Source organism: Labrus mixtus, chromosome 3 (genome assembly GCF_963584025.1).
Source record: "Labrus mixtus chromosome 3, fLabMix1.1, whole genome shotgun sequence".
In the NCBI taxonomy this organism is placed as follows: Eukaryota; Metazoa; Chordata; class Actinopteri; order Labriformes; family Labridae; genus Labrus; species Labrus mixtus.
The window spans coordinates 33,780,599-33,807,198 of record NC_083614.1 but is presented as its reverse complement, the minus strand read 5'-3'; the positions used below and the strand labels follow the sequence as shown (position 1 = coordinate 33,807,198).

General features: G+C 43.7%; 1 protein-coding gene across 1 annotated transcript in view; it reads right to left on the bottom strand.

Annotated features, from left to right (window-relative positions):
- Positions 1 to 305: 305 nt before the first annotated feature.
- ghrhrb (growth hormone releasing hormone receptor b) overlaps positions 306 to 26,600 on the bottom strand; it is a 34,194-nt gene continuing 7,899 nt past the window's right edge. The window contains exons 2-13 of the mRNA XM_061034657.1: positions 26,037 to 26,145; positions 15,203 to 15,310; positions 9,857 to 9,957; positions 7,935 to 8,032; positions 7,270 to 7,402; positions 4,248 to 4,401; positions 4,077 to 4,137; positions 3,777 to 3,846; positions 2,722 to 2,813; positions 2,003 to 2,132; positions 1,846 to 1,887; positions 306 to 694 (exon numbers count right to left, since the gene is read on the bottom strand). Of these exons, the coding sequence (XP_060890640.1) occupies positions 500 to 694; positions 1,846 to 1,887; positions 2,003 to 2,132; positions 2,722 to 2,813; positions 3,777 to 3,846; positions 4,077 to 4,137; positions 4,248 to 4,401; positions 7,270 to 7,402; positions 7,935 to 8,032; positions 9,857 to 9,957; positions 15,203 to 15,310; positions 26,037 to 26,145 (1,293 nt within the window). The 3' untranslated portion in view covers positions 306 to 499. The remainder of the gene's footprint in view (positions 695 to 1,845; positions 1,888 to 2,002; positions 2,133 to 2,721; positions 2,814 to 3,776; positions 3,847 to 4,076; positions 4,138 to 4,247; positions 4,402 to 7,269; positions 7,403 to 7,934; positions 8,033 to 9,856; positions 9,958 to 15,202; positions 15,311 to 26,036; positions 26,146 to 26,600) is intronic.

Genomic DNA, 26,600 nt, shown 5'->3' with positions numbered 1-26,600 from the left:
AAAGTTATTACAACATTTTTAGCAACAACAACACAGCAGCTGAGAATAAAACCCAGGAGAACGATGGCTGAAAAATAATCACAGTTTTTGATAGTTATCTATCTCAAAAACAAAAGTTTTTTTTACGCCTCATTCATTGTGTACTTGTTGTGTTATTAGTGCTTTTCTGTGAGGGGAGGGGTGAGTTAGTGGCTGCAGGTCCCAGAGCAAAAAATCTTGCCTATGAAAGGAGCCTTGACCTCTCTGACCAAAAAGCCTGTAAGGTGACAAATAATGAATATCAAGGGGAAACTTAGATGTTTGGATGATGGTGAATAAAAAGATGTTTAAGTAAACACGGGGTCGACCTGACAGCCCACGCAGGATTCTGAAAACCCTTCACAGCAAACAGAGTCAAGAGGAGCTACCTCCAACATTCAACATCAGACTCTGAGTTCAGTCACTTTCTCAGGATGTGGTGTGATCCTGGACATGAAGCCCAGCGTGGTTAAAGTCTTCCTCACACACTGGACACGTTGTTGGGCGTGAGGGCGTGCGTCTCCGAGGGCGGCTGGTCTTTGGGGCTGGATTTATCCAGGACAGATATCTGAGTGACCGTGCTGCTTTCAGTGAAGAGGGTACGCCGTCGTTTACTGTAGCTCAGGTAGCTCTGAGTCTGCCACTTCCAAATCCTCTTCTTCAGCTCCGCCTGCACCTGAAAGAAACATGATGCAACATTATAACTCAAGGAGTTAAATCCCTTATAATGTTGGAGCCAAAAGCTTTTTTTTTTAAAGAGGACATATTATCCCCCTCCTCCACCTTTTCAAACAGTCCCCCTCCTCCACCTTTTCAAACAGTCCCCCTCCTCCACCTTTTCAAACAGTCTCCTCCTCCACCTTTTCAAACAGTCCCCCTCCTCCACCTTTTCAAACAGTCCCCCTCCTCCACCTTTTCAAACAGTCCCCTCCTCCACCTTTTCAAACAGTCCCCTCCTCCACCTTTTCAAACAGTCCCCTCCTCCACCTTTTCAAACAGTCCCCTCCTCCACCTTTTCAAACAGTCCCCTCCTCCACCTTTTCAAACAGTCCCCCTGTGGTCTAAATGAAACATCTGTGCTTTGTTCAAAATATAACATGAATCAAGCACCAGAGGAGGTTTGTGACCCTGTATAAACCAGCTCTCTCAGAACGCTCCGTTTTGGTGTGTGTGTCTCTTTAAATGTAATGACCCCCCCCCCCCCCTGAGTTTTCCCAGTAGATATCACTCCTCTGTAGAGAGAATAAAAATGGCCAACCTGAGTTAAAGTTTTGTTCTAGTCTGGGGGTAGAGTCCATGGGTGGAGATACCAGGGGAGGGGAGGGGATTATATTTTTACCAGAATCCCACTGTGACATCACAAGGAGAGCACATTTGAAACGGAGCATTTTTCTCTGTGTTGTAAGACTTATGCAGACCACAAACAAAGGACTGGATGGTTTATTTCACATGTTGTGGGTCAGTAGACTCTCAGGTTACTCAGATATATGTTCAAAAACACTGTGGAAGTGGATTTTTAATAATATGTCAGACGGTCTAAGCTAGTGACACGCCCCCTGCACACAATATGAAGATTGTTTTATTGATATTTATGGTCTTGGTCTTGACTCGGTCTCGATCCCTAAATGTCTCGGTCTTGGTCTTGGTTAGCGTGCTCTTGACTTTGGACAACATTAAGTTTGTTTTTAAAGAGTCACTACACGTTAAGTTCACTCTGCTGTCAAGATGTTTGAACTGGAAATGAAATAAACTGCACAAAAAGAATGATTGAAGAAAAATAATCACAATGACATCAAATTAAAATACTAAATACTGATGTTTACTTACCTCACCATTCAGGAAACAGTAGAGCAGGGCCACAACAAATCCCTTCAGAGCAGAAACATGTTCAGTATTAAATAGTAGTCATATAGAGTACATCCTTTTTAACTTGAGGATCACAAAAGTTCACCTTCTCTAACTTTGTGCCCGTGTTGAGTTTTACCTGAAACGATCCCAAACCAAGCTCTATAAAGATCCGAGCTTCTGCGCCCGTGTTCTCGGGCAGGAAAGCAAACACCATGTAGTGCATCCCGAACAGAGGGATGAGGAGCAGAGTGGATTTAGCCAGCCGCCTGCACACACACACACACACACACACACACACACACACACACACACACACACACACACACACACACACACACAGTGAGAAACAAACCCATGAGGGAGACATATAAGGTGCGTCTGCAGCTCATCTTCTTAAAGGCTTTATATGTGATGTTTTGATCCAGCAGATGTCGCCCTTGAGCACCAGCATGAAACCAAAACAACTTGCGCTGCATTGTTGTGTTAGCATGCTAATGCTAGCGATCTTTATTATGCTCGTATCTTCACACTGCATGTAAATTTACCTGAAATGAGCGTGATCTAGAAACACAGTTAAGCAGTGAGTACAGTATGTTATTCTTCTTTTCTCTAGTCCCTCAATTAAACAACTTTTATACACGAGGGGAGGAGTCAGCCGGCCGTCCGGGCGATGTAAACAAAGTGAAGATAGGACTCTGAAAACTCTGAAAACATCACAGACAGTGGGACTCGGGTGTTACACCCATTGTAGACAGTCATGACTCACAGAGTTATTTTCAGAGGATAAACTTGATTTATATATTTAAGAGTGAAAAATCATATAAAGCCTTTAAGCCTCATTCATTCTCTGCTCACTTGAAGTGACTCGTGTCGTTGCCGCCGACGCCAGGAGACGTCAACTTCTGGACCAGAATGCGGATCACGTTGATGAAGATGATGAAGTTCACCTGCAAGAAACAAACACACAAAGAAAAGTCACAAGGAGGCTGATCTCAGACTAACATGTGAGCAGCAGAGCGTAAATCCTTCCCTCTGAAGCTTGTCACTTTTCAACATGTTGCTTGTAGCTTGATATTTAATTTTTTGAGGCATGCTTTAAACAGTTATCACTGAATAACTCAAGTTTGTTTCAACCTCCATCTCTAAGAAACGACACCAAACTAAACGAAACACCCAGCAGGAAACATGGAGTTCACTGACAGCTAAAGTTAGCTGCCAAAGACAACGAGTAGTTTCCTCTCTGCGATGCAGGAAATGAAGGAACTCTCCTTCACTTGTTGTTGTTAAATGTAAAATAAAGAACAAAAAAAAACCAGGCCTGCTCCATCACTCAGGACTCTTATAATCCCTCAACTGTCTCCCAGTGTGACTGCTCTGTATCACAGACTGTAAATATGAATGTTTGAAGCCTGAGTGACGTCCCCCGTCTGTTCCTGCAGGGGGCGCTGGAGTCCCATCGATTGCGGTCTCCATGCTGGAAATGCTGTCTCAGTCTAACTTTCAGTCAACCTAACGACAGGCTGAGAGCTGGAGCTGAGGCGGGTTTTAAACCTCCTGACAAACCGTTACACCGCGCCCACCTGTCAATCAGGTCAGCTACACGCCTTATTGTGAATAACTCTTATCCTTCATCAAATCAAAACTGATGAGTCATCAAAACATTCACCCCCCCGTACAGTGTGTGTCCATCGAGACATGAGCTAATCACACCTATTTGGTTTTTTGAACCAGGCTGTAAACATGTTAATCTCTGCTGTAAAAACAGGCTTTTTAGAATGGGTGTGTATGTGACTTCCTGTTGCTTCTGCAGCCAGCCTCTAGTGGACACTCCAGGAACTGCAGGATTTTAACACTTCAGCATCGGCTTCATTATTCAACACAGGAGGTTTAACCTCTCGCTCTGCACTCACCAGCAGTGACGCTGTTATCGGAGCCTTTATGATCCACCAGACGAAGGCCACATCTGTGTCGTCCCAGCACCTGAGACACACAGCAGATGGCGTTTAGTAAGACGAGGCGATCACAGGAGGTGTAATAATGAACACGTCACCGTAGAACGCACGACTCACTGTCCCCGAGCAGAAGGCTGTCATAGAGGAAAACCTCGAGGGGAAAGAGTTTAAATCTAACCCCGAGATTAACTCTGAGGATTCTGCAAAACCAACCATGCAGACTTCATATCTGTACAGATTTACACTCCAGCAGCTCACCCCGTGTTATCGTAGAAGTTTCGAGTGAGGATCCACACTGTTATGATTGTCGTTGGGAGACCTGGGGGGGGGGGGGGGGGCACAAACAGACCGGATCAGTATCACAAGTCCAAGCAGAGCGCTCTACAAATAGAAAAGGAGGCCGTGCATGTTGACAGGTAAAGTGCTGACCCCAGCCGATGAGTATGTACCACCAGAAGTATTTCTTCTGGAAGACGAAGGTGAGAGCGAGCAGCGTCTGCAGGTACATCCCCTCCACCAGCAGCCAGAAGTAGTTTGCCAGGATGCTGAACTGGAAGAAGACCACGGCCGATTTACAGGACGCCTGTGAGGGGAGAGCGACACATGCCAACAGTTATGCATAACGTTGTGAGATTACAGAAGAATCCTCCTCTGGGATTTTGGATCATTGCAGAAAATAATCTCTGTGTTAAACACACGTTTCTGAAGCGTAGGCGTTTTGTTCAGCAGGATAATCTTCACAGATGAACGCCATTTTTATGATGTTTTAAGAGTTAATGCGGCCGACAGAAGTAAGAAGCTAACGTTATGCTACAAGCTAACTACACCACGGTCGGATGATTGTGACGTCACTAGCGTTACGCTTCAGACGATCTCCGATAAACTAATCCACGTAGCTTAATAAATAGTTTACTAACATAATATTCACCTTAACCTAAAGATTAAACCTACAGGAGACATCTCCGACTAGTGAGAGAGTTCCCGCCCTCTGTGTCCGGCGTGATGACGTTTAATGTCCCCGACGACCACTGTAGTCACATTTAGCCACTTGTTAGCAACCGCCTTTTTAAAGACGAGTAAAAACTTCAAACTTCACAAGTGGAGGTATTACCTAACGTAGTTTATGTGGTCTAACAAAACACCAACATCTCTTCAGCTTGTGTTAACCACAGACCTTATTTCAGGAGTCTAACCACAAACACATTCAAAGTCCCCGTTGACTTTTAGACGTTAGACCCCATGGCGCTCAGATGCTAACTTACTTCCTGGTTTTAGGACTCATTCCTGTGGCGCTCTATTCTGCTTTACATGTTACTTTGGTGATTTTACAACAAATGTCTTCCTGCCTAAAAACCCGACAGCATTGAATGTCAGCGCGCTGCTGCAGCGTGCTTAAGGAAGCTCGAGCTCACGTTAACTAGCAGTAATGAAAAACAGCTGGGCGCCATTAATTACAGAGCAACACACAGCACGGACTGTTCAGAAGCAATCAGAACCACTTAGAAGCAATTTATGAGAAGACAAAGTGTTGTTTAAGATGACGACATAATAGCAGATGTGCGACCATGACAGGTTTTGAATGTTGGTTTTGGCGGGCAGCTGCTCGCCCCTCTTTCCACGACTGCACACCATCACTGAATCTTTCATTGGAAAGTGTTAAAATGAATAAATGGACTCAAGATACGATGCGTCCTCTTTCAGCGTCATGCAGAATGAGGCATTGCGGCCTCGGCAGGCATAACTAATCAACCAAATGTGTTATCTCTTGATAGACATTACAGGTAGATCACAGATTCATAACTCTTGGCAAACACATCTGTATATTTCAAAGGTTTTAAACAAAAAACTTGTTTTTAAAGTGTTTTAAATCCTTCAGACTGAATCTGTTTTTAACACTGATGTCACATTTTGAACCTTAAATTAACTTCTACAATTGTTTTATGAAGTTTTTTTTTACAAGAATTTGCTGTTTTATGTCACTTAAATCATATTTATTTCTCCATGAATTTATTTATAACTTATCAGGTATTTCATATAAATTACACCTATCACATAAGCAGTACCGGACTGTACCGGCACACTTCAACCACCTGATTGTACTCAGAAGCAGCGAGCCTAAATCAGAAAATGTCTTCTTATTTTCTTTTTCTCTGTGAGTTAAAACTGGACGCTCAGATGAAGAAAGTTGCGTCCACTTTGTTTTCCTGATCTGTTTGAACCCTCACATCACTTCAGCCTTTTTTTTTCTTGTTCCCAAAACCGATAAAGAAATCGACAGACGAGCATTCAACTCGCGCTGCATTGTTGTGTTAGCATCTTCTTTTCTCTAGTCCCTCAATTAAACAACTTTTATACACGAGGGGAGGAGTCAGCCGGCCGTCCGGGCGATGTAAACAAAGTGAAGATAGGACTCTGAAAACTCTGAAAACATCACAGACAGTGGGACTCGGGTGTTACACCCATTGTAGACAGTCATGACTCACAGAGTTATTTTCAGAGGAGATACTTGATTTATATATTTAAGTGTGAAACATCACATAGAAAGACTTTAAGAAATCACTGCTACCTTTTCTCACAGAACCGTGTTGCTGCTTCTAATGGTTTCTGTCTTCTTGCCCCTTTAATATCATATCTTTTTGTTTTCTTGATTGCATATGTCGTTATGTGCATCTACCTCTGATGATGTTGTGTGGGGTGCTGTGGCTTTGCGGGAGGGATTCGTGGGCGGATGGGTGTTTGAGAGCCTTTTTGTTTATGTATTTTGTGCTTGACTGTCTGCATCACACTGAACTGTTGTGTTTTTGTTTTTGTGTTGGACCCCCCCTCGAAAACAAGATGGTTAATCTCAAGGGGCAATCCATCAAATAAACAGAATTTCTCACTTTTTCAGATAAACACACCGGAGCGCTCGCTCATCGTCTTCTCTCTCTCTTACGGTCGTTCTCCACCCAGTCTTGGTGCTGATTCCGGTCCCTCGTGGTCGGCTTGTGAGAGGCACTCACCTCCTTATCAGCCAGGAAACAGGAAGAGGAGCCCTCGTCTTAATCCTGAGAGAGCGTCTCCTTCTACATTTCTACCTCTGCTCTCTGAGATAATAAGCTCCTCTCAATCTGAGAGGTTCATGTAATAAAAAAACATAATGTACTTTTCTCAACCTGAGCTACCGACTGGATTATTTCCTCACCTTGTTGTCCTCTATTTCACCGCGTTAAGTCCTTGTTTTCTTGTTCCTTTCTGCTTATTTTCATACTTTCATTTTTTTTTTTTTTTAGCGAATCTTCAAGAACAAAACTCACCAAACATCAAACCTTTAATTCACTCCTCGTTGCATTTTGCAGCATGTTTCCTTTTTCTTAGACGTCTTTATAAACGGTATTTCCCTTCAGTAAAGGATGAGTGTCCTTCACAGGTAAACACACACACACACTTCTGTAGCTGTAGTCTTACTCACACTGGACATGAAGCAGTGGTCGAGGTCTTCATCAGCAAAAAGGACGCCATCTTTGATGAAGACGGCGCTGGCTCTCAGGATGAAGGAGAAGAACAGGTTGATGTGGATGTAGTTCCTGGTGCAGTGAAACTTCCTGTACAGTGAAAAATGTTTTTTGTGGATACGTTTGGTTTATAAAGTTAGAGAAATAATAAACAAGTTCTCCAAATGTTTAATGAGTTAATGCTTTTACAAATTACTATTGAAAACATCTACCAGTTTCATGGTTTAATGACATGAAGGCACAAACAGGATATGGTTTGCTACATTACACCTTTTGTGTTTTTTATTTTTATTATTTTTTATATTTAACATTTTTAAATTCTATTTTATATATTGTAATATCTTCTTATTCTGTATTATTTAAGTTGTTGCTAGTTCTGCTTTATTTCCTTGTTAATTGTTTGGCACCAATACACCAAGTCAAATTCCTTGTATCTGTAAATGTACTTGGCAATAAATAATTCAGGATGGGTTCGGCTTTCTTATTCCAATAATGCCCCAATTTTCTTATTTTCAATGCTCAGAGGTACTGCAACCACTAGAGGGCACTGTCCCTTGATAACATTTTCCCAGCGACTGGTATCAGTTGCTCTTGGACAGAAAGCCCTCAAAACTAAAATTACCTGAAAACAGTGAAGACGAAAATAGCCGATATAAGCGAGATGAGGGAGGTGGCGTAGCCGGCTGTGTACAACTGTTTGAAGTTGGAGAAGTATGTCGTCTGAAAACAAAAAAAAAAATCCATTCAGAGAAGTATTAGCAGGTTTATATTAGTATTAAAGTTCTCACAACATCATGTGATAATGAGTTACAACAAAATGAAGTCAGTCAGGAGCTGCTGCATCTTAATGGACTGAATTCACATCATGTTGATTATCTAGAGCTGGATTTTTTCCTTTTCATTTAAAATTCATGCATGAACAAATGGATATCACGTCAATGTCGAGCTACATTCCTGCACATCTGCACTCTGCAAGACTTAGATTAAATCAAATCATTGATATATAGAGAGTAACTTTCACTCCTTCTTTGGTTTACTGACTGTTTCTGATTATGTTGCTTTGCTGCGACTCAAGTCTTGTGCAGTCTTTGCATAACATTTGTTGTCTTACATCTCTTGCCCTACATCCAAAAAACAGACAATGACACATGACAATACTTTTCACACTGCAATTTGACACCCTGGACACTTTACACTGTTTACATTATTCTATATTTCGTATATTCAAATATTTCTTTTTTTTATTTTACATTATATTTCTATATTACTGTATATATGTGTTTTAGTAATTTGAGTGTTATTGCATGGCCTTGCAGGACAGTCTTTACTTTTCACTGCACATCTGTATGAGCACGTGACAAATAAAAATCTTTTTAAGGGATAAGCTCTTGAACTATTGCTTCAGATTTGGCAACATAAAGAAGCTGAAGAGAGCACCGTCCCGTCTCGTGTGAACTCAGAGCCGGAAACAACAACCCAGAGGGAGTTTGACTTCACTCTTACCTTAACATAACTCACAGGTATTTTTAGATTTAATATATGATATCTGCTATATTAATGTTTCAAATGCTGCATAAGCTTTAAGGCTGCAGAATGATGCAGCAGGATAGATGTGTCCAAACACGATTTGCAATTCATAGATTTCAAAGTTAGAAATCTGACCACATCCTGCAGGACCTTCAGCGCAGAGTCTGAAGTGTCTGCTGAGTCCGACTCGACGTGCTCGACCCTTTAGTGCCTTGTTTGCTTCTTGTTCTGCTGAAGGAGTGAGCGAGTACTCACATTCTGCTTTTACATTTCATATTGCAGAGCAGTGGCTCTTTGAGCTGGCTGCTAAATGCCACATCCTCCACGTGTGCTCGAGTGTTTGATATGCTGTTCACTTGTGCACTCGTTCAAAGAATTTAAAAGATTCTCTCGTCTCTGTATGAACATAAAACCCTCCATCTCGACCTCTTCTCACTGACTCTCTGCACAACTCCAACATCGCACCACTTCCTCTTTCAGAGTCAATATTTACTCGACAGCAAGAGGTCACCGCTCGGGGAAACGCAGGATATTTATAGAATTTAATAAATGTCCAGTGCTGGAAGGGTTCATGCTGATCTCTCAGAGTAAGAGAGAAGTGTCAATCATTTTTTGTACCGCCTGCTCGCTTTAAATAGCATCTGTCACAAAGCCCGTACTTAACCATAGCAGGTGAAATTATGGGCTGTCGTTGCCAGGCTAGCAATTAAAGTTCATCAGTGAGAAGAAGGCATCAGTGGGGAAGACGTGTATGACACTCATCTTCAGCAGAGCAACAAGGACTGTCTGGTGAGTCCTCAAATATCCACCAATAAGAGAAGCTGGAAAGGCCGACATCCTGAGGTGAACGCTTAAACACGACCAGCAGACAAACGAGAGGTCGATATGAGAAGGGAAGGCGGGAAATAGCCAAACAATTAAAAGTGAAGGAGACACAGACGGTACTTGAAGAATACTCCAGACCAAAACAAGAAAAAAACTGAACGGAAAACTGTGAGTTAAAAAAAAAACACCCACCTCGGGTTCTGTCACTTCGTACTCTGTGAACTCGCAGGCGTCCTCGTAGGACGGGTAGAGCTCGGTCCAGCCGTCCTCAGTGCAGTTCCTGTAGACGAAACCTTAAAAGAGAAGAAAGATAAAGATCTGTAAGTGGAAAGAAGGAGAAGAAGAGAGGATGACGATAAACCAGAGGAAGCTCGTACATCAAGACGATGTGTGAGTACAAAAAAACAAAAAAACGTTCTTTATCCATACTCATGAGTTAGGTGTCCTTTTGTTTTACATCCAGACATTTTGCTCTCACTGATTCCACTCTAACACTCATGAGGCAGTGCAGTATGAAGAGTGCAAAGTGAGATGTCAGTGGTGTTTGAGGGAATTGAATGTGACACAGAGACATGGGACATGTTTAAGGGTGGTTAAAATGAATATTCCTGAAGTGTCAAAATGTCAAATATTCCTAAAGTAAGATGCACTAACGCTACAAGAAGCTTTTCCTCGGTCAGTCCTGGCATGAGGAAAACCTGGAGAACCAGTCTCTCGCTCGAGCCAGTAAAAAGTAGACCGGGGTTCAGATGAAACAAGGACGTGATATGTAGCAATTAGCAATTTTATTTATATAGCACATTTCATTGTTGTTTGGATAACCTGCTGCTGTAACGCCACAATTTCCCAGTTTGGGATCAATAAAGTAATTCTATTCTATTCTATTCTATTCTATTCATTACAGATAAGCTCAATGTGCTTTACATTGAGGTTAACAACAAATTAAAACACAGCATACAAAAGAAAGAAAGTGTTTCCACAGTCATTAATCATTCATACACACGACAAAGCAAACATCAGTTACCACAAAAGTGATCACACACACACACACACACACAAACACACACACACACACACACACACACACACACATACATACACACACACACACACACACACACACACACACACACACATACATACAAAAAAAAAAACTATTCATATGCTTTCGAGAACAGATTTTGAGTTTTGTTTTAAAAGTAGAAACAGTAGTAATGGACCTCAGGTCAGCAGTTTGTTCCAGAAAGAAGGACCACAGTAACTAAAGGCCCCCCTCTCTGGACTTTGATCTGATTCTGGGTCCGGTTAAAAGACCTCCACCTGATGACCTGAGGGTCCGGGTTGGGTTGTAGTCTGTGAGCAGGCCAGAAATGTACAGAGGAGCTAAACCATTGAGAGCTTTATGGACTAATAATAGGATTTTGAAGGTGATTCTGTACGGGGAGCCAATGGAGAGTTTTGAGGACTGGAGTGATATGATCAAATTTTCTCATACGGGGTCATACGAACTCTGTGCTACTGAATTTTGAATAAGTTGAAGTTTTGCTACAGATTGTTTGGATAATCCGGCATATAGAGCGTTGCAGTAATCTAACCTAGTTGAGACGAAAGCATGGACTAATTTCTCGGCTTCAGTTTGGGAAATGAAGGATCAGAGTTTTGATATGTTCTTTAAACGGTAAAATGCCGTTCTGGTAAGGTTGGAGATATGATTGTCAAAGCTAAGGTCGGGGTCTAAAATAATGCCAAGATTTCTGGCCTGCTCGCTGTATTTCATGGACATGGATTTGAGGTGAAGATGGTAACTTTCAGGTAAGGGGCTTTGTAGATGTATTGATGCCAGTGGATATTGTGTCTTTCAGTAAGAATGAGAAAGGCAGTATATTTTTGGTATGAAAATAAACGACTTACATAGGGTTACGTTACTGAAAGATATTTTATCTGTTTATTTCTGCAGTTCGATCCCAGAGAAGAACAAAAAATGTGTTTGCGCACTTTCCTGAAGGCTTCAGGTAACACTGACACGGCCTGGTCAACTGAAGGCTGTAAACGATGAATTTAAATGAATTTTCAGCCATTTTCTCCCACCATGGCCTGCAGGGAGGATGATGGCGCTCTACAGTACGACCGCCATGACGCACACACAAGGTCATCCGGTGTTCGGTGAGAATGTGCGTTCGAGAGGGAGGATAAAAAAAAAGTTCCTCGGTGATTTCACGCTGTGTGGAATCTGCTCGGCTGGGCAGAGTGTGGAGGTTTTGAGTCGTGGGTGGTTTGAGCGATATCCAGCTGCATTAGCCTCAGAATAAGGTGGCGTGCAGAGCCTGCAGCGCCGCAGCGTCGGCGGGTGAACGGCTGGATGTGAAAGGAGGGTTGAAGGCCGAGGCTCCGGGGAGGACGCCAGTTCAGCTTTAACGAGCAGCGTCAATTCCTTCCCCATGCTCTCGGGCTCTCGGCGGTGAACTCTTTGATTTTCCAATTCAATATTTTCTCTGCTCGCCGCCTCCCGTTGGAGAGGCTCCATCTAACCGCTCAGCTTCAGCACTTGACTTCTCAGAGCGTCTGTGGAGGAGGAAAACCCAGCGAGGTCCAGGGACCCACTGACACTAAGTTATGAGGTCATTAACAAGAATCCCCCCCCCCCGCGCCTCCCGATCCGTCGACACAAAGTATGAGCTCAACTTTCTCTACAAGGAGCTGATCTGTGTTCCTCTTCTCGTCTTTCAATCTTGCTGCTGGAAATCAGTCGAGTGCATCATCTGAAGCTGATCAGCCCACATAGTGAACATGCTCTGAGCTGTTCTCTCTGAGAATCATATATCACCTCCTTGTTACATCTGAACCCTGGACAAACTGCTTTTAGTGTTAGTGCTGCAAACTCCTGGAATATTTTACAACAGGACCTGAACTTGAGCTCTTTTATCCCTTATGGACACTTTAGAAATATTATTTTGAACCGCCCAATACCTGACTGTAACTGTTTTATTTGATTTTAATTACTGACTTATCACTGTAGTCATTTCAAGCTTTTAAATCATTTTAGTGTTTATATTTTATTGTTCTTATCGCTCTTTTATTGATTTTATTTTCTGTAGTAGCTTTAGCATGCTGTGTTGTTCTCTAACATTCAGAAATGATCAACACTACAAGTTGAATTCACCCTTTTTGAAGGCCCGACATTCAGAGCAGGGTAATATCAAATCCCCCAGGAACCTCATTCAGACCCTGGTCCCAAAGGTTTCTGGTCCCAGGGGAGGGAGACAGCAGAGGTAAAGCTGCTATTGATTATTAAAAGGAGTTAACATTTGTGTCCAACTAAAATGTTTTCCCAGCTACATCGTAGAGAGAAATGTTTTCTCTTTGCAGAATCACTGCTGTCGGGATAGATGATTGTGGATACACAGCTTTCTATAAACACTCCACAGATTGCCTATTTTACATATAAAAAACATCAGCATTTGGTTTAGTTATTGGGAGAAATGGAAGAAGCATTTGTGCACAAGAAATTACTTTTTTTCCTCCTGTGAAAATAATATAATGTTTGATCAAACTGACAGAAGAGAAAACATAACGTATTTCCTCACAGCAACCACAAACAAAGCTGCAATTCAAGCTAATTTAATTCACCTTATTATTCTAGAGACTTGAATTTATCCATATAGGGAGTATATGTTTTTTAATATCTGGAGTTGTTCAGGAGTTTTCTGCAAGTGTGAAAGTGAAAAGACAACACAGCTCCTCAGAGAGATGTAACTATAACCTGCATGGTCACTGCGCTGAGCTGGAGGCTGGAAGATGGATAAACTGAGTTTAGTCTGCATGAATCTGCCTGTTCTGTTTAAGTTTTTTTGGCTTCTGATTTTTTTTTTTTTTAAATGAGAAAAATAAACCGTGTTGTACAGTCATCGTGGCCTTTAAAACAGAACACCAACAGAAAACATCAATGGAGGAGAAACAGCAGAGGAGGATAAAGAGACGGACTGCGGGCAGAGTTAGTAATCATCTCTCCATGACATGACCATCTCTGCTGCCTCAACTTTCCATTAAAGAAAAAGCAAATGTGCAAAACTAAACATGTACGACAGTTACAAACAGAAAACTCTGCTGCTAAGATATCAAGTTCACAGGCATATAAAGAGGGACATGAAACACAAATGAAAGAGTATAAAGCTAAGGGGTGCACGACCTGATGAGATCACTGTGGCTACCATAAACTTATTTTCCTGATATTTATGTTGTTGCATTACATTTGTTCGACTCACACTCAGGTGCATGTGGCTGAAGATGTTTTGTGATTGGATTTAATTAAGTGGAAAATACCGAGTGTCCCCGAGGAGCAACTTGGTTTCCAACAGTCGTCCACAACAGCTACACATCATCATCATCATAAATAAAAGACGTGCAGTAAATACGTGAATATAGAATATTATAAATAATTCCCGTCGATGTCACCATGGAAGATGTGCACTGAGATATGGGACAGAATGTTTGCCATGGCAACAAGGTCTTCAGATTGTTTGAAGGTAAAAAAGATGCTGGGGCGCCGGTGGCCTAGTGGTCAGTGTATGGAAGCTCTGGGCCTATGAGTGGGCAGCCTGGGCTCGAATTCCACCTGTGGCTGCTTTCCTCCATGTTATTCCCCACCCTCTCTCTCTCTCAGATTTCTGATTCTATCTTCTGTCTGGTCTCTAAATAAAAGCATAAACAACCCAAAGATAAACCTTAAAAAAAGTCATATTATTCATATGACTTTCTGATTTTCTGATCCTGTATTTTGTTCTATGATTACATGCTGTGTTTAATGTCTGTAAGCCTGTCTCAGCTAGACCACTTTTGGTCCAGTAGATGTCGCCCTTGAGCACCAGCATGAAACCAAAACAAACTTCTGTTAGGCCACGCCTCCTCCATACTGAAGCCTTCGCTCTCCTCCAGAGACACACCTCCAACCCCTCTCCAAATGAGTTTGAACAAAGGAGTGAAGCATAAGCGGTGGACAAAATAGTCTTTGGCTCAAGCTGCGATCACCTGTGTCCTGCATTGTTGTGTTAGCATGCTAATGTTAGCGCTCTTTAGTCAGCTCGTAGCTTCACATTGTTGTGTTAGCATGCTAATGTTAGCGCTCTTTAGTTAGCTCGTAGCTTCACATTTCATGTAAACTGACACAGAATGAGCGTGATCTAAAAACTCTGACTAACATCCAAATAATCAGTGAGTATGTTCTTCTTCTTCTCTCTAGTTCTTGACTAAAACAGCTTTTATACACAAGGGGAGGAGCCGGCCGTCCCGTCCATGTAAACACGGCTCTGACAACAACACAGCCAGCGGGACTCGAGCTTCTCCCTCATTGTAGACAGTCATGATTCAGAGACACATTTACACAGGACAGACTTTATGATTTATTTATGTGGAACATGTCGCACTTTCTTCCATTACCTTGAATATTGCCTTAGAACTATAAACATAAAATGAATACTGCTTTAGAGAGTCGGGCGCCACAGAGTTTGGGGAACTGTGATTAGCTTCTCAGAGGTGACTTACCTTTATTATTAGCAAACAGCTGGGAGACGTTGGAGCACGAGACGCTGACCACCTGACCGACCTCGGCACGAGACCAACAACGAATATCATCCCACAGCGTCGGACAACCTGAGACAGAAACACATTTATGAGTAATGAGCTCAGGGTGCAGGATTCATAAATAAGAAGGGATGATTGGAAAAGTGTACTAAAAGCAAGCGCAGTAAGTCAACCCAGACTTCCCTCTCCGCAGCAACGTTTTCCAGCTCCTCCTCCCGGGGGGGTTCCCAGGCCAGACGGGATATATAATCCCTCCAGTGAGCTCTGGGTCTACCCCCGGGGTCTCCTCCCAGTTGGGCATGCCCAGAAAACCTCCAAAGGGAGGCGCCCAGGAAGCATCCCAAACAGATGCCCAAACCACCTCAACTGTCTCCTCTCGATGTGAAGGAGTAGCAGCTCCCTCTGAAAGTCCGAGCTCCTCACCCTCTCTCTAAGTCTGACACCAGACACCCTCCAGAGGAAACTCATTTAGGTCACTACCAAAGCTCCTGACCATCAGGTGAGGGTTGGAGCGAAGATTGGCTGGTGAATCGAGAGCTTTGCAGATCTCTCTTCACTTCAACGGTTAGACGCTGAGCCAATCCGCCTGTCAGTCATATCTTACAGACAATCAAGACCCTGAGATACTTAAAACTACTTCACTTGGGGCAAGGAGTCACTCCCCAACCTGAGGGAGCAATCCACAGTTTCCACATCCATGCACGCTATGACTCTGACTCCCTGAAAGAACATTACATAATGCAACATGCAAGAAAAATAAAATGTAATCTGGCAAGGATGCATACAATCAAACATGTTTTTAAGATCTCACTAAAACAATTTGATGTGCACTTGCCACCAAATCTTCCCCAGTTATAAGATCATAAAAAAGTATAAAGAAAAGTACGCCATGAGAAGGCGATTTGAGGAGAAGACTTTTCATCCAATCCTGACTACAGACAGAAAGCTCCACTTTTCTTTCCCTCTCTCTCTTCCTGCAGAGCGTTTAAAATTCTGCCAGCGAGCGACTTGTTCGACCTTGAAACACCTTCTGATGCCACAGAAATGCAAATGCCAGGCGCAGATTCCCAAAGCTATTCAGGGACATTTTGATGTGTAGTGAAACTGACTCATCCGATGTCATTTTTCAAGGGGTTTCCCCCACACTGGGTTCAAAACCAAGAAGTGGGGGGGGGGGGGGAGGTTTGATAGGGTGACAGGCTCAGCCCCTCCCGTTTGCCCTCACACGTCTGACTAGCTGTCTTTCAGCCTCTGTTGCTTTGTCACTCTGAACACGGGGGGGAGGAGGGAGGAAGAGGGAGCAGTAATGAGGAGCTGCCACCACAACGTCTCGTACATCAAAGCCGCTCGGCCCCGGTGTCAATTAAAAGAGTAGCGCGTGGAGACGCGGCAGCACTCATTCATAATAAAACACAGCTTCTGGCTGCTGCTCCAGGTTCTCCTGCCAAAGCGATGTGATGAGGCAAACATCTCGCCGGATAAATGTGACTTTGAACTCTCCTTTCTGGAACGTTTTCGACTGTACACTGAGGACTAGCTGCCGCCGCTGACATGTTCATCTGCTGCATCGAGTGAAACTGCGAGTCGTCATATGTGTCTCTAATAATGCTGAAGCCACTCTGTGTTGATTATCAGACTGCAGAAGTATAAAAGGACACCGCTCCTTTCTTTGAACGACAGTGTGTGTGAAAGGATCGCAGCAGGTGTCAGCAGTACGCTCCTTCATTAAGGTGCTAATTAAAGTGAAGCGGCTGACACTCTGACAGGACGATGCAGACGCTGAACGGACAGCTGCTTTCTCGTTCTGCAGGAATGGACGGATCTCTTTTTAGTCCAGTTAGCAGAAAGCATCCCGAGCACAAAGCCTTGTTTCTCTTCCTGCTTTCTTAAATCTTCCTCTCAGGGGTCTCAGTTATCTCGTTGTGATCAGCGGCCTGTGTGGCGGCCGTTATGTAACGGTCTTTATCAGCGTTGAAGGCTCACACGTGCATGAACATGCCTGTAAATCTTGAAGAGTGAAACTCCACCGAGCAGAATGTCTTCCTTAAATGTCAGTGGTTGGGCGGTGCCCTATTGTCTTCTATCGACGGGGCGCCACTGCATGTAGCAAAGTGGCTTGTTAGCGCAGAGGTAAAGCTTTGGGAATTGAGTCTAATATAGCATACAATTACTCCGACGTTGTTTGGCTATCAGTAACCTGCAAACGACCTCGTCTGCATAGCCGTATAGCCTTGCTTTCGGGTCTACACACTCCGGCCGGTCACTCCACGCTGAACGGCATCTCCTGTGGCTAATGTACTTCACACAACCCCCCTAAAAATAAAACCAAACTATCCCTTTAAGAAATAACCATGACAAAGAGCAAACACATGAAGCCTCATCAGAGCTGCGGAGAAGACGGATGACTTTACTCTCTCAGACGTTCACAGGACAGCCTCCTTCAAACTCCACTTATTAGATCATCTCTCTTTGGCAGGTAAACAAAGTCAAACCCCGAGCTGTACGTCCTGAAACTTCTCTCTTGTTTTTGGATTCACCCCTCTGACATTAATGTGACTTATTGTCGACATCAAGAAGACGTTATGAGGTGAGTTTGTCATTTCTGAGGGGCAGCCGGGATGTGAGACGGAGAATTAGATTCACCAAGCGTCCATCTTGTATTTCATATCTTTGTGTTTTTTTATTCCTCCTCTGGCCTGACCTCTCACACTTCACTCTCATGTTTTTGTTCATGGTTCAATAAAGGATTTGTCATTCTGTGTGTCATGTGCAGTGCTGCTGCTGCTGTAATATCGTTTGAAATATTACAGCGGAGAAAGCTCCACAGGGACGTCTGCTTCAATATCTGTCCTCTAATAAACAAGTTAACGTGATAAGAGAGAAGCAGAGGTGGACGGAGGAGATGTGTCAGAGGGGAGAGATTCAAACAGAGATATGGACCTGTGTGGTTAAACACAGATTATGGAAACAGAACATTTGTTTTATGTTTCAATCTTTTATCTCAGCTCGCCTCCGCTCTGTAAAGCCAACTTTCAGTCTCTAGACCAAATACTTAAAACACAACTTTTACTGCATGTTCAATCTTTTCCACCTCTTCCTGTAACTTTTATTTCAGGACTCGGTTCATCTGCTGTTCTTCATGTTTTTCAGTTTTCAACCTGTTCGTTCTGAATCCAAAATAAATACATGAATTTTCCTTCACTAATTTGACTAATAAAACGAAGGGTAGCTCATAGCTAGCTTAAAGGCAGGGTTGGTAATTTTCCATTGGAGGTTTCCCTGGCAAGGCCAACAGGTGAGGAGACCGAGGTGGACTCAGATTTCACTGGAGGGATTCTATATCCTGCTGGCCTGGAAACGCCTTGGATTAACCCAGGAGAACCCAGGAACGTTGCTGGGGAGAAGGAAGTCTGGGTTGACTTACTGCCACCGCGACCTACCTCATATTAGCAGAAGAAAATGGATGGATGGAAATATGAAACCTGTATGCACAAGTGGTCCCTAATTCAAATTATGTAGATGCTGGAGGTGAAGATGTTTTTATTTGAAACTCTCCGTTATCACGTAGCTGGAGTTCAGTCTCATGCATGGACGGCTCGTTCTGAAGAACTGGATATACCACAAACTTTTTTTCTTTGAAAACTAGAACAAGGGAGCCATCATATTTAACCCCTCAAAAAATAAATCAGATGTCAGTCCGTCTTCATACTGTCAGCCCGTCAGTTCAACTTGAACTTCAGGTGTAGACGGAGACGGTCTGGTGTCAGGTGTTGTTCTAAACCTGCAGGCTGCTTCTGAAATATTAAAGACGCTGACAACTTTCAAGTGAGTATGTGCCACATCAACACAACTTTCAGATGTAGGAACAGCTGGTTTGGTGTTTTTATACAAGAGAATTTTATTTTCTTTGTTTTGTTCTGGCTTTTCTTATAAAACTTAAAGGTCACATATTATTTTAAAATCCACTTCATCATGTTCCTCTAACTCTAACATGTGTCTCTAGTCCGTCTACAAACCCCCCAATGATGAGAAAAGTCCATCCTCTCCGTCTTCTGCCTGCTCCACTTTTCAGAAAATGTGTGTTCAAACAGGCCGTTTGGAGATTTTCCCTTCATGACATCACAAAGGGCAGTAGCCCCTCCCCCAGGTGGGTGACACTCCCACAGCTAGGTGTTTGTTCTGCCCTCTGAGTCTGCCTTCTCACCGTAAACAATAGGACATGGAGCGAGAAAGCACCGAGTACACCCGAGCCCTTCCAGAGAGGGAAGATGCTTAGCAGACGCTTTTATCCAAAGCGACGTAAATCAGAGAGTAAGAACAACACAAGCAAGGATCTAGAGAGGAGGAAACAACGTCAGGAAGTGCAAACAAACAGCTTTAAGTCTGATCGGATACACAGGAAGTGACCAGAGGCAAAGCACAACATCGACAGCTGTTCTTAAAGAGTTCTAATCAGTATCAAAACCATCTTAAATATCATCATCTTCAATATCATGAAGGTTGTAGGTGTTCAAAAAGCTGGGTCTTTAGCTTATTCTTAAAGGTGCAAAGAGACTGCAGATCAAATGGAGTTTGGAAGTTCCTTCCTCTACCAAATGTGACAGATGAGAAGAGTCTGGTTCAGTGATACTCAACCCGAGGCTCTCGGGCCACGTGTGGCTCATTTGGGACTAGTTGTGGCTCTTTTAGGTCTTACTTGGAAAAAAAAAGTAATTATTTAAAAAAGGAAAACATTGTCAGCAGAAATTATTCTTTGAAAGTCATTGTCACTGTGTTTCCAACACATATTTTAGGAAGGAAAGAGGTATTTTGATTGTGGTCAATATGGCTCTTAGTACCGTTCGTCTTTTAGAGACTTAGGACCCTGTTGTGAAGGTTGGATCAGACGCCTTTCATTGGCAGAGCGTAGCGGGCGGGAGGGAGTGTAGACCTGGATCAGAGAGTTAAAGTAAGGAGGAGACGTTTTTGTCGCTGTTTTGTAAGCGAGCAGCAGAGTTAAAACTAAATGTGATGCGAGCAGTAACTGGGAGCCAGTGGAGGGAGATGAACAGCGGAGTGACGTGTGCTCTTTTGGGGAGGTTGAAGACGAGTGGCACTGCTGCATTTTGAGGATTGATTAGTGGAAGCAGCAAGACCCGATTTAATGGGCGTTGGCAGAAAAAGTTTAAGAACCAATTGTTTAAGGAGAATTAACTTATTTCATTCAAATACAGATCGTCTTCACCCGCACACGTACCAGACGGCCAGAGGTTGCACAACGTGAAATTCACCGTCACCTTCCCCCCTCTGGTATTTCATCTGGGTAATTAGTTGTGAAACTTGACAGATGTGAGCGAGGACGTGGAGACGAAGAGGGTCACTGTGTTTAATGATGTGTGGAAATGCCAACAGTGAAACAAACACTCAGACTGTTACTCACTGTGAGTCTAATTACCAGTCTCTCCCTTAGAAAAGGACCAGACTGTTAACCCCCTCACTCTGTTTACTGACTCTTTGTTTCCCTCCCTGCCCCCGCTTCTCCTCTGACGGGGTTTCCTGTGAGGCTGCAGGTGTGAAGCTAATTAACCCGAAGAAGACCAGACTCTCCTTAAAGAGGGCACAGGTGGACGAGTCAAGAATGAGAAACATGCATGAAGTGGTGCTGCTCTTCTAAACTACTTTTTTTATTCATCACAGTCAAATAAAAAACAATGTGAATATAATACAGTCCATTAGCAGCCTCTTCCTCTTGAGCGGCCTTTTAAAGTCTTTTGTAACATCGCCATTAGGAAATTTCCCCATCACTCTTCTACCAACCGTGTCGCCTTCTCTTCCTCCCATTCTGCCCGCGCTTCGTTAAGTCACATCTGATGGATGCTTTCACTCACTGATGAATCATAGCGCATTAGTCTGAAAGGGTTTGCAGGTGAATCGTGTCCTTGCATGAACCTGTTTGCGTTCATATTGAAACTAAAAACGTTGTCTTTTTGTGCATCGAACGACAGCAGAGTTTTTGTGTGGTTATCAGATGATGACACGGCCGCTTTCACAAAAAAGATCTTGAATACACTTACGGACCACACAGAAGCAAAAATAAAAGCATCAGATCTAAGGATTGAAAAGCAGCGATACAAATGTTTTCTGAAGCCCCTCTCGTATGGGATTCATTTGGAAATTGGATCCCTGAGGTCAGTGTTTGCTGCGGCACATTTGCACAGAAAAAAGCAAAGCCTGTGATTTACTTTACCTCCTGACGTTTCTGACTAAAAACGTTGAGGCGCTGCATGTTAATCGCCTTGTCTCTGTGGGAAGCATCACACTTTACAGCGTACAGCCCGTCAGACATTCATTAGAAGAAGAAGACGTTCCACAGACGGTACTTCAACTTCCACAAAGAATCAAACAACAAGCACTCAAAACACCTGGCAGGAACATGATTCACTCTTTGACATCTGGATCTTTTAATGGATTTTTTAGTTTGCTCCTTCTCCGATGGGGTCCCAGCGAGATGAGCTAGCTGAACACTGTCCAAAGTCTTCATGTTGCAATGTCCAGCTGCACAGCCTCCATTATTCTCCAGTGGGAAAATGGGCTGCGGAAACCTTCTTAAAAACAAACTTTCTATCAGAAATAGCTGAGATACCGATTCTGAAGGGATTACTTCAAGCAGGATTTTTTTTGCCTTTATTTGACAGGACAGTCGGTAGAGTAGGGAACTGGGAGAAAGCAGGGAATGACATGCAGGAAAGGAGCCACAGGTTGGACCCGAGAACCCACATTAAGACCCTCTGCCCTCTGTACATGGGGCGAGACCTAACCACCACAGTAGTCTGTCTGCGCCCCCCTGGAGTTTGTACTTTACAACTTACAGACATGGTCGATTCACGCTGGTTTAAAAACACAAACGTCCTCCCCAATTATTAGAAATAACCACAGGTCCCCGGGTAATACTAATCCCCCTGTGGCTAGCGCTTCAGGTAAAGAAATGGTAGATGATGAATATTGCAGATGGGAGAATCATAGTTTGGCAGGCTCTGACAGAAAACTAAATCCTCTTTAGCTTTTATTCTTAACTGTGGAACAGAAATCAGAGGAGGCTGAGGGTCTCAGGCGGGGTGTTTGCTCATAAGGGGAGTGTACAAACGCAGTCAACGCTCCAGTCTGAGTCAGAGTCATTAGTGAAGAGGTCAAAGGCGAGTCCTGGACTTGAGTACGCGTCAGCACCGCATTCGACTGTGAAGTGGGAAAAACAAGATTGAATGCGCCTTGTCACTATAAATCAATGAATCAATCAACCTTCATTTATACTGGAGGGGGATGTTAAGGGACAACCTTCAATTACAATGACATCAGGTGAATTATAAAAGCTCCTTCAAACCTCGCTTTGCATTAAAGCACACCGGATGTTTCCGGCGTCTGGAGATTGCAGCTTTTTAATCAAAATCATCAAGAGCGCCCATCGGCCTCTCCGATGACCATCCTTTATTTGGCAGAGCAGCCGAAAAAACAATCAAGCTGCCTAATCAGGTGAGGAGAAGTCTGGATTGAAGCGGCTGATTGGTCAACCCGCCCTGGCCTCGTTTTCATCAGTGCAGCTCAGGTAGAAGGTAGAGCAGATTCATCCATTATCCTCCCTCCACCGGCTCAGGAGAAACAAACTCAGCCACCGGAACAGCTCATCCCTCACCAGGCCAGAGCTCCACTCTCCATCTCAGGTGCTGTCTTTAAAGCTGTGTAGACAACAGCCGATATGTGAATTCTCTTTCTGTAGGAGAGTTATGTGACGGGGGTCATTCCAGGCAGGTAAAGCTCTGCTCTCTTTCTCCTCGCTCCGTCTGAAAGCATTGATGAAAGCTACAGACTCCGAGGGGATCGTCTGTGCATGACACATCTGGTGTCACTCAGAATTAATTGCACCGTTTTTTTCCACCTTTCTTGTGATCATGCGAAGCAAAGACGGGACAATTAGCTGTTCAGGCAGCGAGTACGAGTCGCTTCAATCCCCAGACTGAACCCCGGCAGAGGCATTCAGCCGCTTCATTTCTCCAGTCAGCCTCGACCAAACTGGTCCTGTTTGTCTCCCTGCTGGCTTAAGCATCTCCCAGCACTGCGTCATGAAATCATGCTGAAAATGATCGTGCCACTAAGATAGATATTTAAAAAAAAATTACATTCCGATAATTATCTTTTTCGTTTTATCGCCCAGGCAGATCTGATATCCTACAAACTTGTGTCTCCTAACAGGAGCATACACCTTCCTTTTACAGGTCTTTACAGGTTTACTCAGGTAGCTGGTGGTTCAATGGTTATGACATCATGGCTGATAATCAATCTTGCTATGGCACAGTATGCAGATTGTGTCGCCAGGGGGCTCGCAATCAATCGAACAATCACAAAAGATGGCGTCCAAAAGATGGGGAATCATGATCCGCTAGTCCCCCCTGACTTTACCGACTTGCTAATGTTTCCAAGTAGCAGCACATACAGCAACAGAACGGCAACTTTCAGTAGCAGCTCACGCTTTCCTCATGCCTCATGGTCTTTGACATCCAGTGTTTCCACGGCAACGATAAACATTCTGTCTGTCATGGCGGCTCTACAGTATCTATGTTGGCCATCAAGGCAAGACATGTGCTGTTACAACTAAAAATAAAAAAGATTTCTTTGATAACTGTTGGAAATATTTGCAGTAAATCAACAAAAAAAATGTATAACAGGTTTAGTCAGTTTTGAATTCATTTAGATTTTTTACGTATTGTATGTTTGAAGTAAGAAACTAAAAATGTGACTTTTTATTGAATGTTCAAGATGTTGTCGACTAAAACTAGACCAAAGCTTTAATGAGTATAAATGACATCAATTTGGTCTGAAGATGAAAAGACTGAATCCAAAAAGAGAACGGCAACAACGGGCTTCATTTGGTCTCCAACATGTGAAGTTAAGAGCTGGATGAAATCATTACGGGAGGATTCTCTGAGGAGCTGAAGTGTCTGAAGTGTTTGTAAGCCAGATGTCCGGGGTTGTTATCCTCTAATGAGAAACCTCGGTACAGTAATCAATTCCCTGGACAAAAGATCTCTCAGAGCTTTGTCGATTTTGTTTTTTCCTTCCGGCTCCTGACATTAACTGTCGATGGCTTCAACACCTCTCAATCCTCTTAAACGCCCTCTGAAGACGGCGAGGAGGAGAGGGAGGTAAAAGTGACCCTTCAGCCAATAACCATTATGATGTGCACGGTCTAAAGATGGACAATCATCGACAAAGAATAATGACTTTAATGGCATCTTCTTCATCATCTTGAAAAGCGATGAGTAAAAGAGTGTCCGCCTCGCCCCACCTTTTTTTTCTCAGCACCAGCGTCTTTTTTCAATTGTTTTTAATGAGGAGAGAGCGTTTTTTTCAGAGCGCTCCGCCTTTTTTTTGTGCGGCCACTCCGAGCGCTCCGAGGTGCTGTTGATGTCACCGGCAGCTCTTTTCCAAATGTACGATGTATGTAAAAACAATCTTGAATATAAAACATGCAGTAAAAAGTAACGGAGCAGGGTCGGTCATACAGCGGCCGTTGTCGACAGACTGTTGTCATGGAGACAGGACGGACGTGCAAGCGCTTTTTTTTCTCAGCGCACAAACACTCCTGAGCGCACAGCCAACGCTTTTCTTCCCAGAAAAAAACGCTCGGTGGACACGTGGCCAAAGGTCGTTACCTGCTTTTTGTAACGTTTCTCGAGATGACATTTGGCGCTATACAAATAAAGATGATCGAAAACCGGGTTGCACTTGAGATGGCCAATAAGATTTCAAGGGGGGCCCATGACACTCCTCTGGGAACACCTGTGGTCCCCACTGTGCAAGACACACACACACACACAGACACACACACACACACACAGACACACACACACACACACAGACACACACACACACACACAGACACACACACACACACACACAGACACACACACACAGACACACACACACACACACACACACACACACACAGACACACACACACACACACACATACAGACACACACACACACACACAGACACACACACAGACACACACACACACACACACACACACACAGACACACACACACACACACACACAGACACACACACGCAGACACACACACGCACACACACACACACACACACACACACACAGACACACACAGACACACACACACACACAGACACACACACACACACACACACACACACACACACACAGACACACACACACACACACACACACACACACACACACACACACACACAGACACACACAGACACACACACACACACACAGACACACACACACACACACACACACACAGACACACACACACACACACACACACACACACACACACACTCACACACACACACACACACACAGACACACACACGCGCGCCCACACACACACACACACACACACACACACACACACAGACACAGACACAGACACACACACACACACACAGACACACACACACACACACACACAGACACACACAGACACACACAGACACACACACACACACACACACACACACACTCACACACACACACACACACACACACACAGACACACACACGCGCGCCCACACACACACACACACACTCACACACACACACACACTCACACACACACACACACACACACACACACACAGACACACACACGCGCGCCCACACACACACACAGACACACACACACACACACACACACACACACACACACACACACACACACACAGACACACACACACACACACACACACACACACACACACACACACACACACACACCTGTCCTGGTGGAGCGGTTCTTCTCCTCCCCTCGGAGGATCTGGTTGCACTCTTCTTGGGCCTTCATGTGCTGAACCACCAGAGCGCAGTCTGGGTGGATGGCGTCCGTCTGTTAATGGAAGATAAATATCAAATTAACCCTGATAGTATAATCTCATAAAAAAGGTATAGACTGTAAACATTTTATTTTCTTTGAGACAAACAAAGAAACAATAACAACAGCAAAGACTAAAACAGATGTAGGGCTGGAATGAAAGGAACTCTGTTGAACAAAAGTGAAACGTTTTGGTTCAGCTTGATTTTTCAAAGTGAAAAAATGCTAAAAGCATGAACAACTTAATTTAGAAAAACCAGCAGAGTTCCAACAAACCCAAGTGGCACACATAACTCTCCTGTGGGTGTTAAAAACAGGGCGACCCTGCAGGTTCCTGAAGGTGCTCACTTAGCTTCTTGTTAGTGTTTATTGTCCATGCTTGTTGCATTTTCACCGTGCAATAGATAACCAAAAGTCTAATTTCTTTTTCAGAAAGAGTGCCTTGATTTTTCTCTCGCCTTGAATTTATG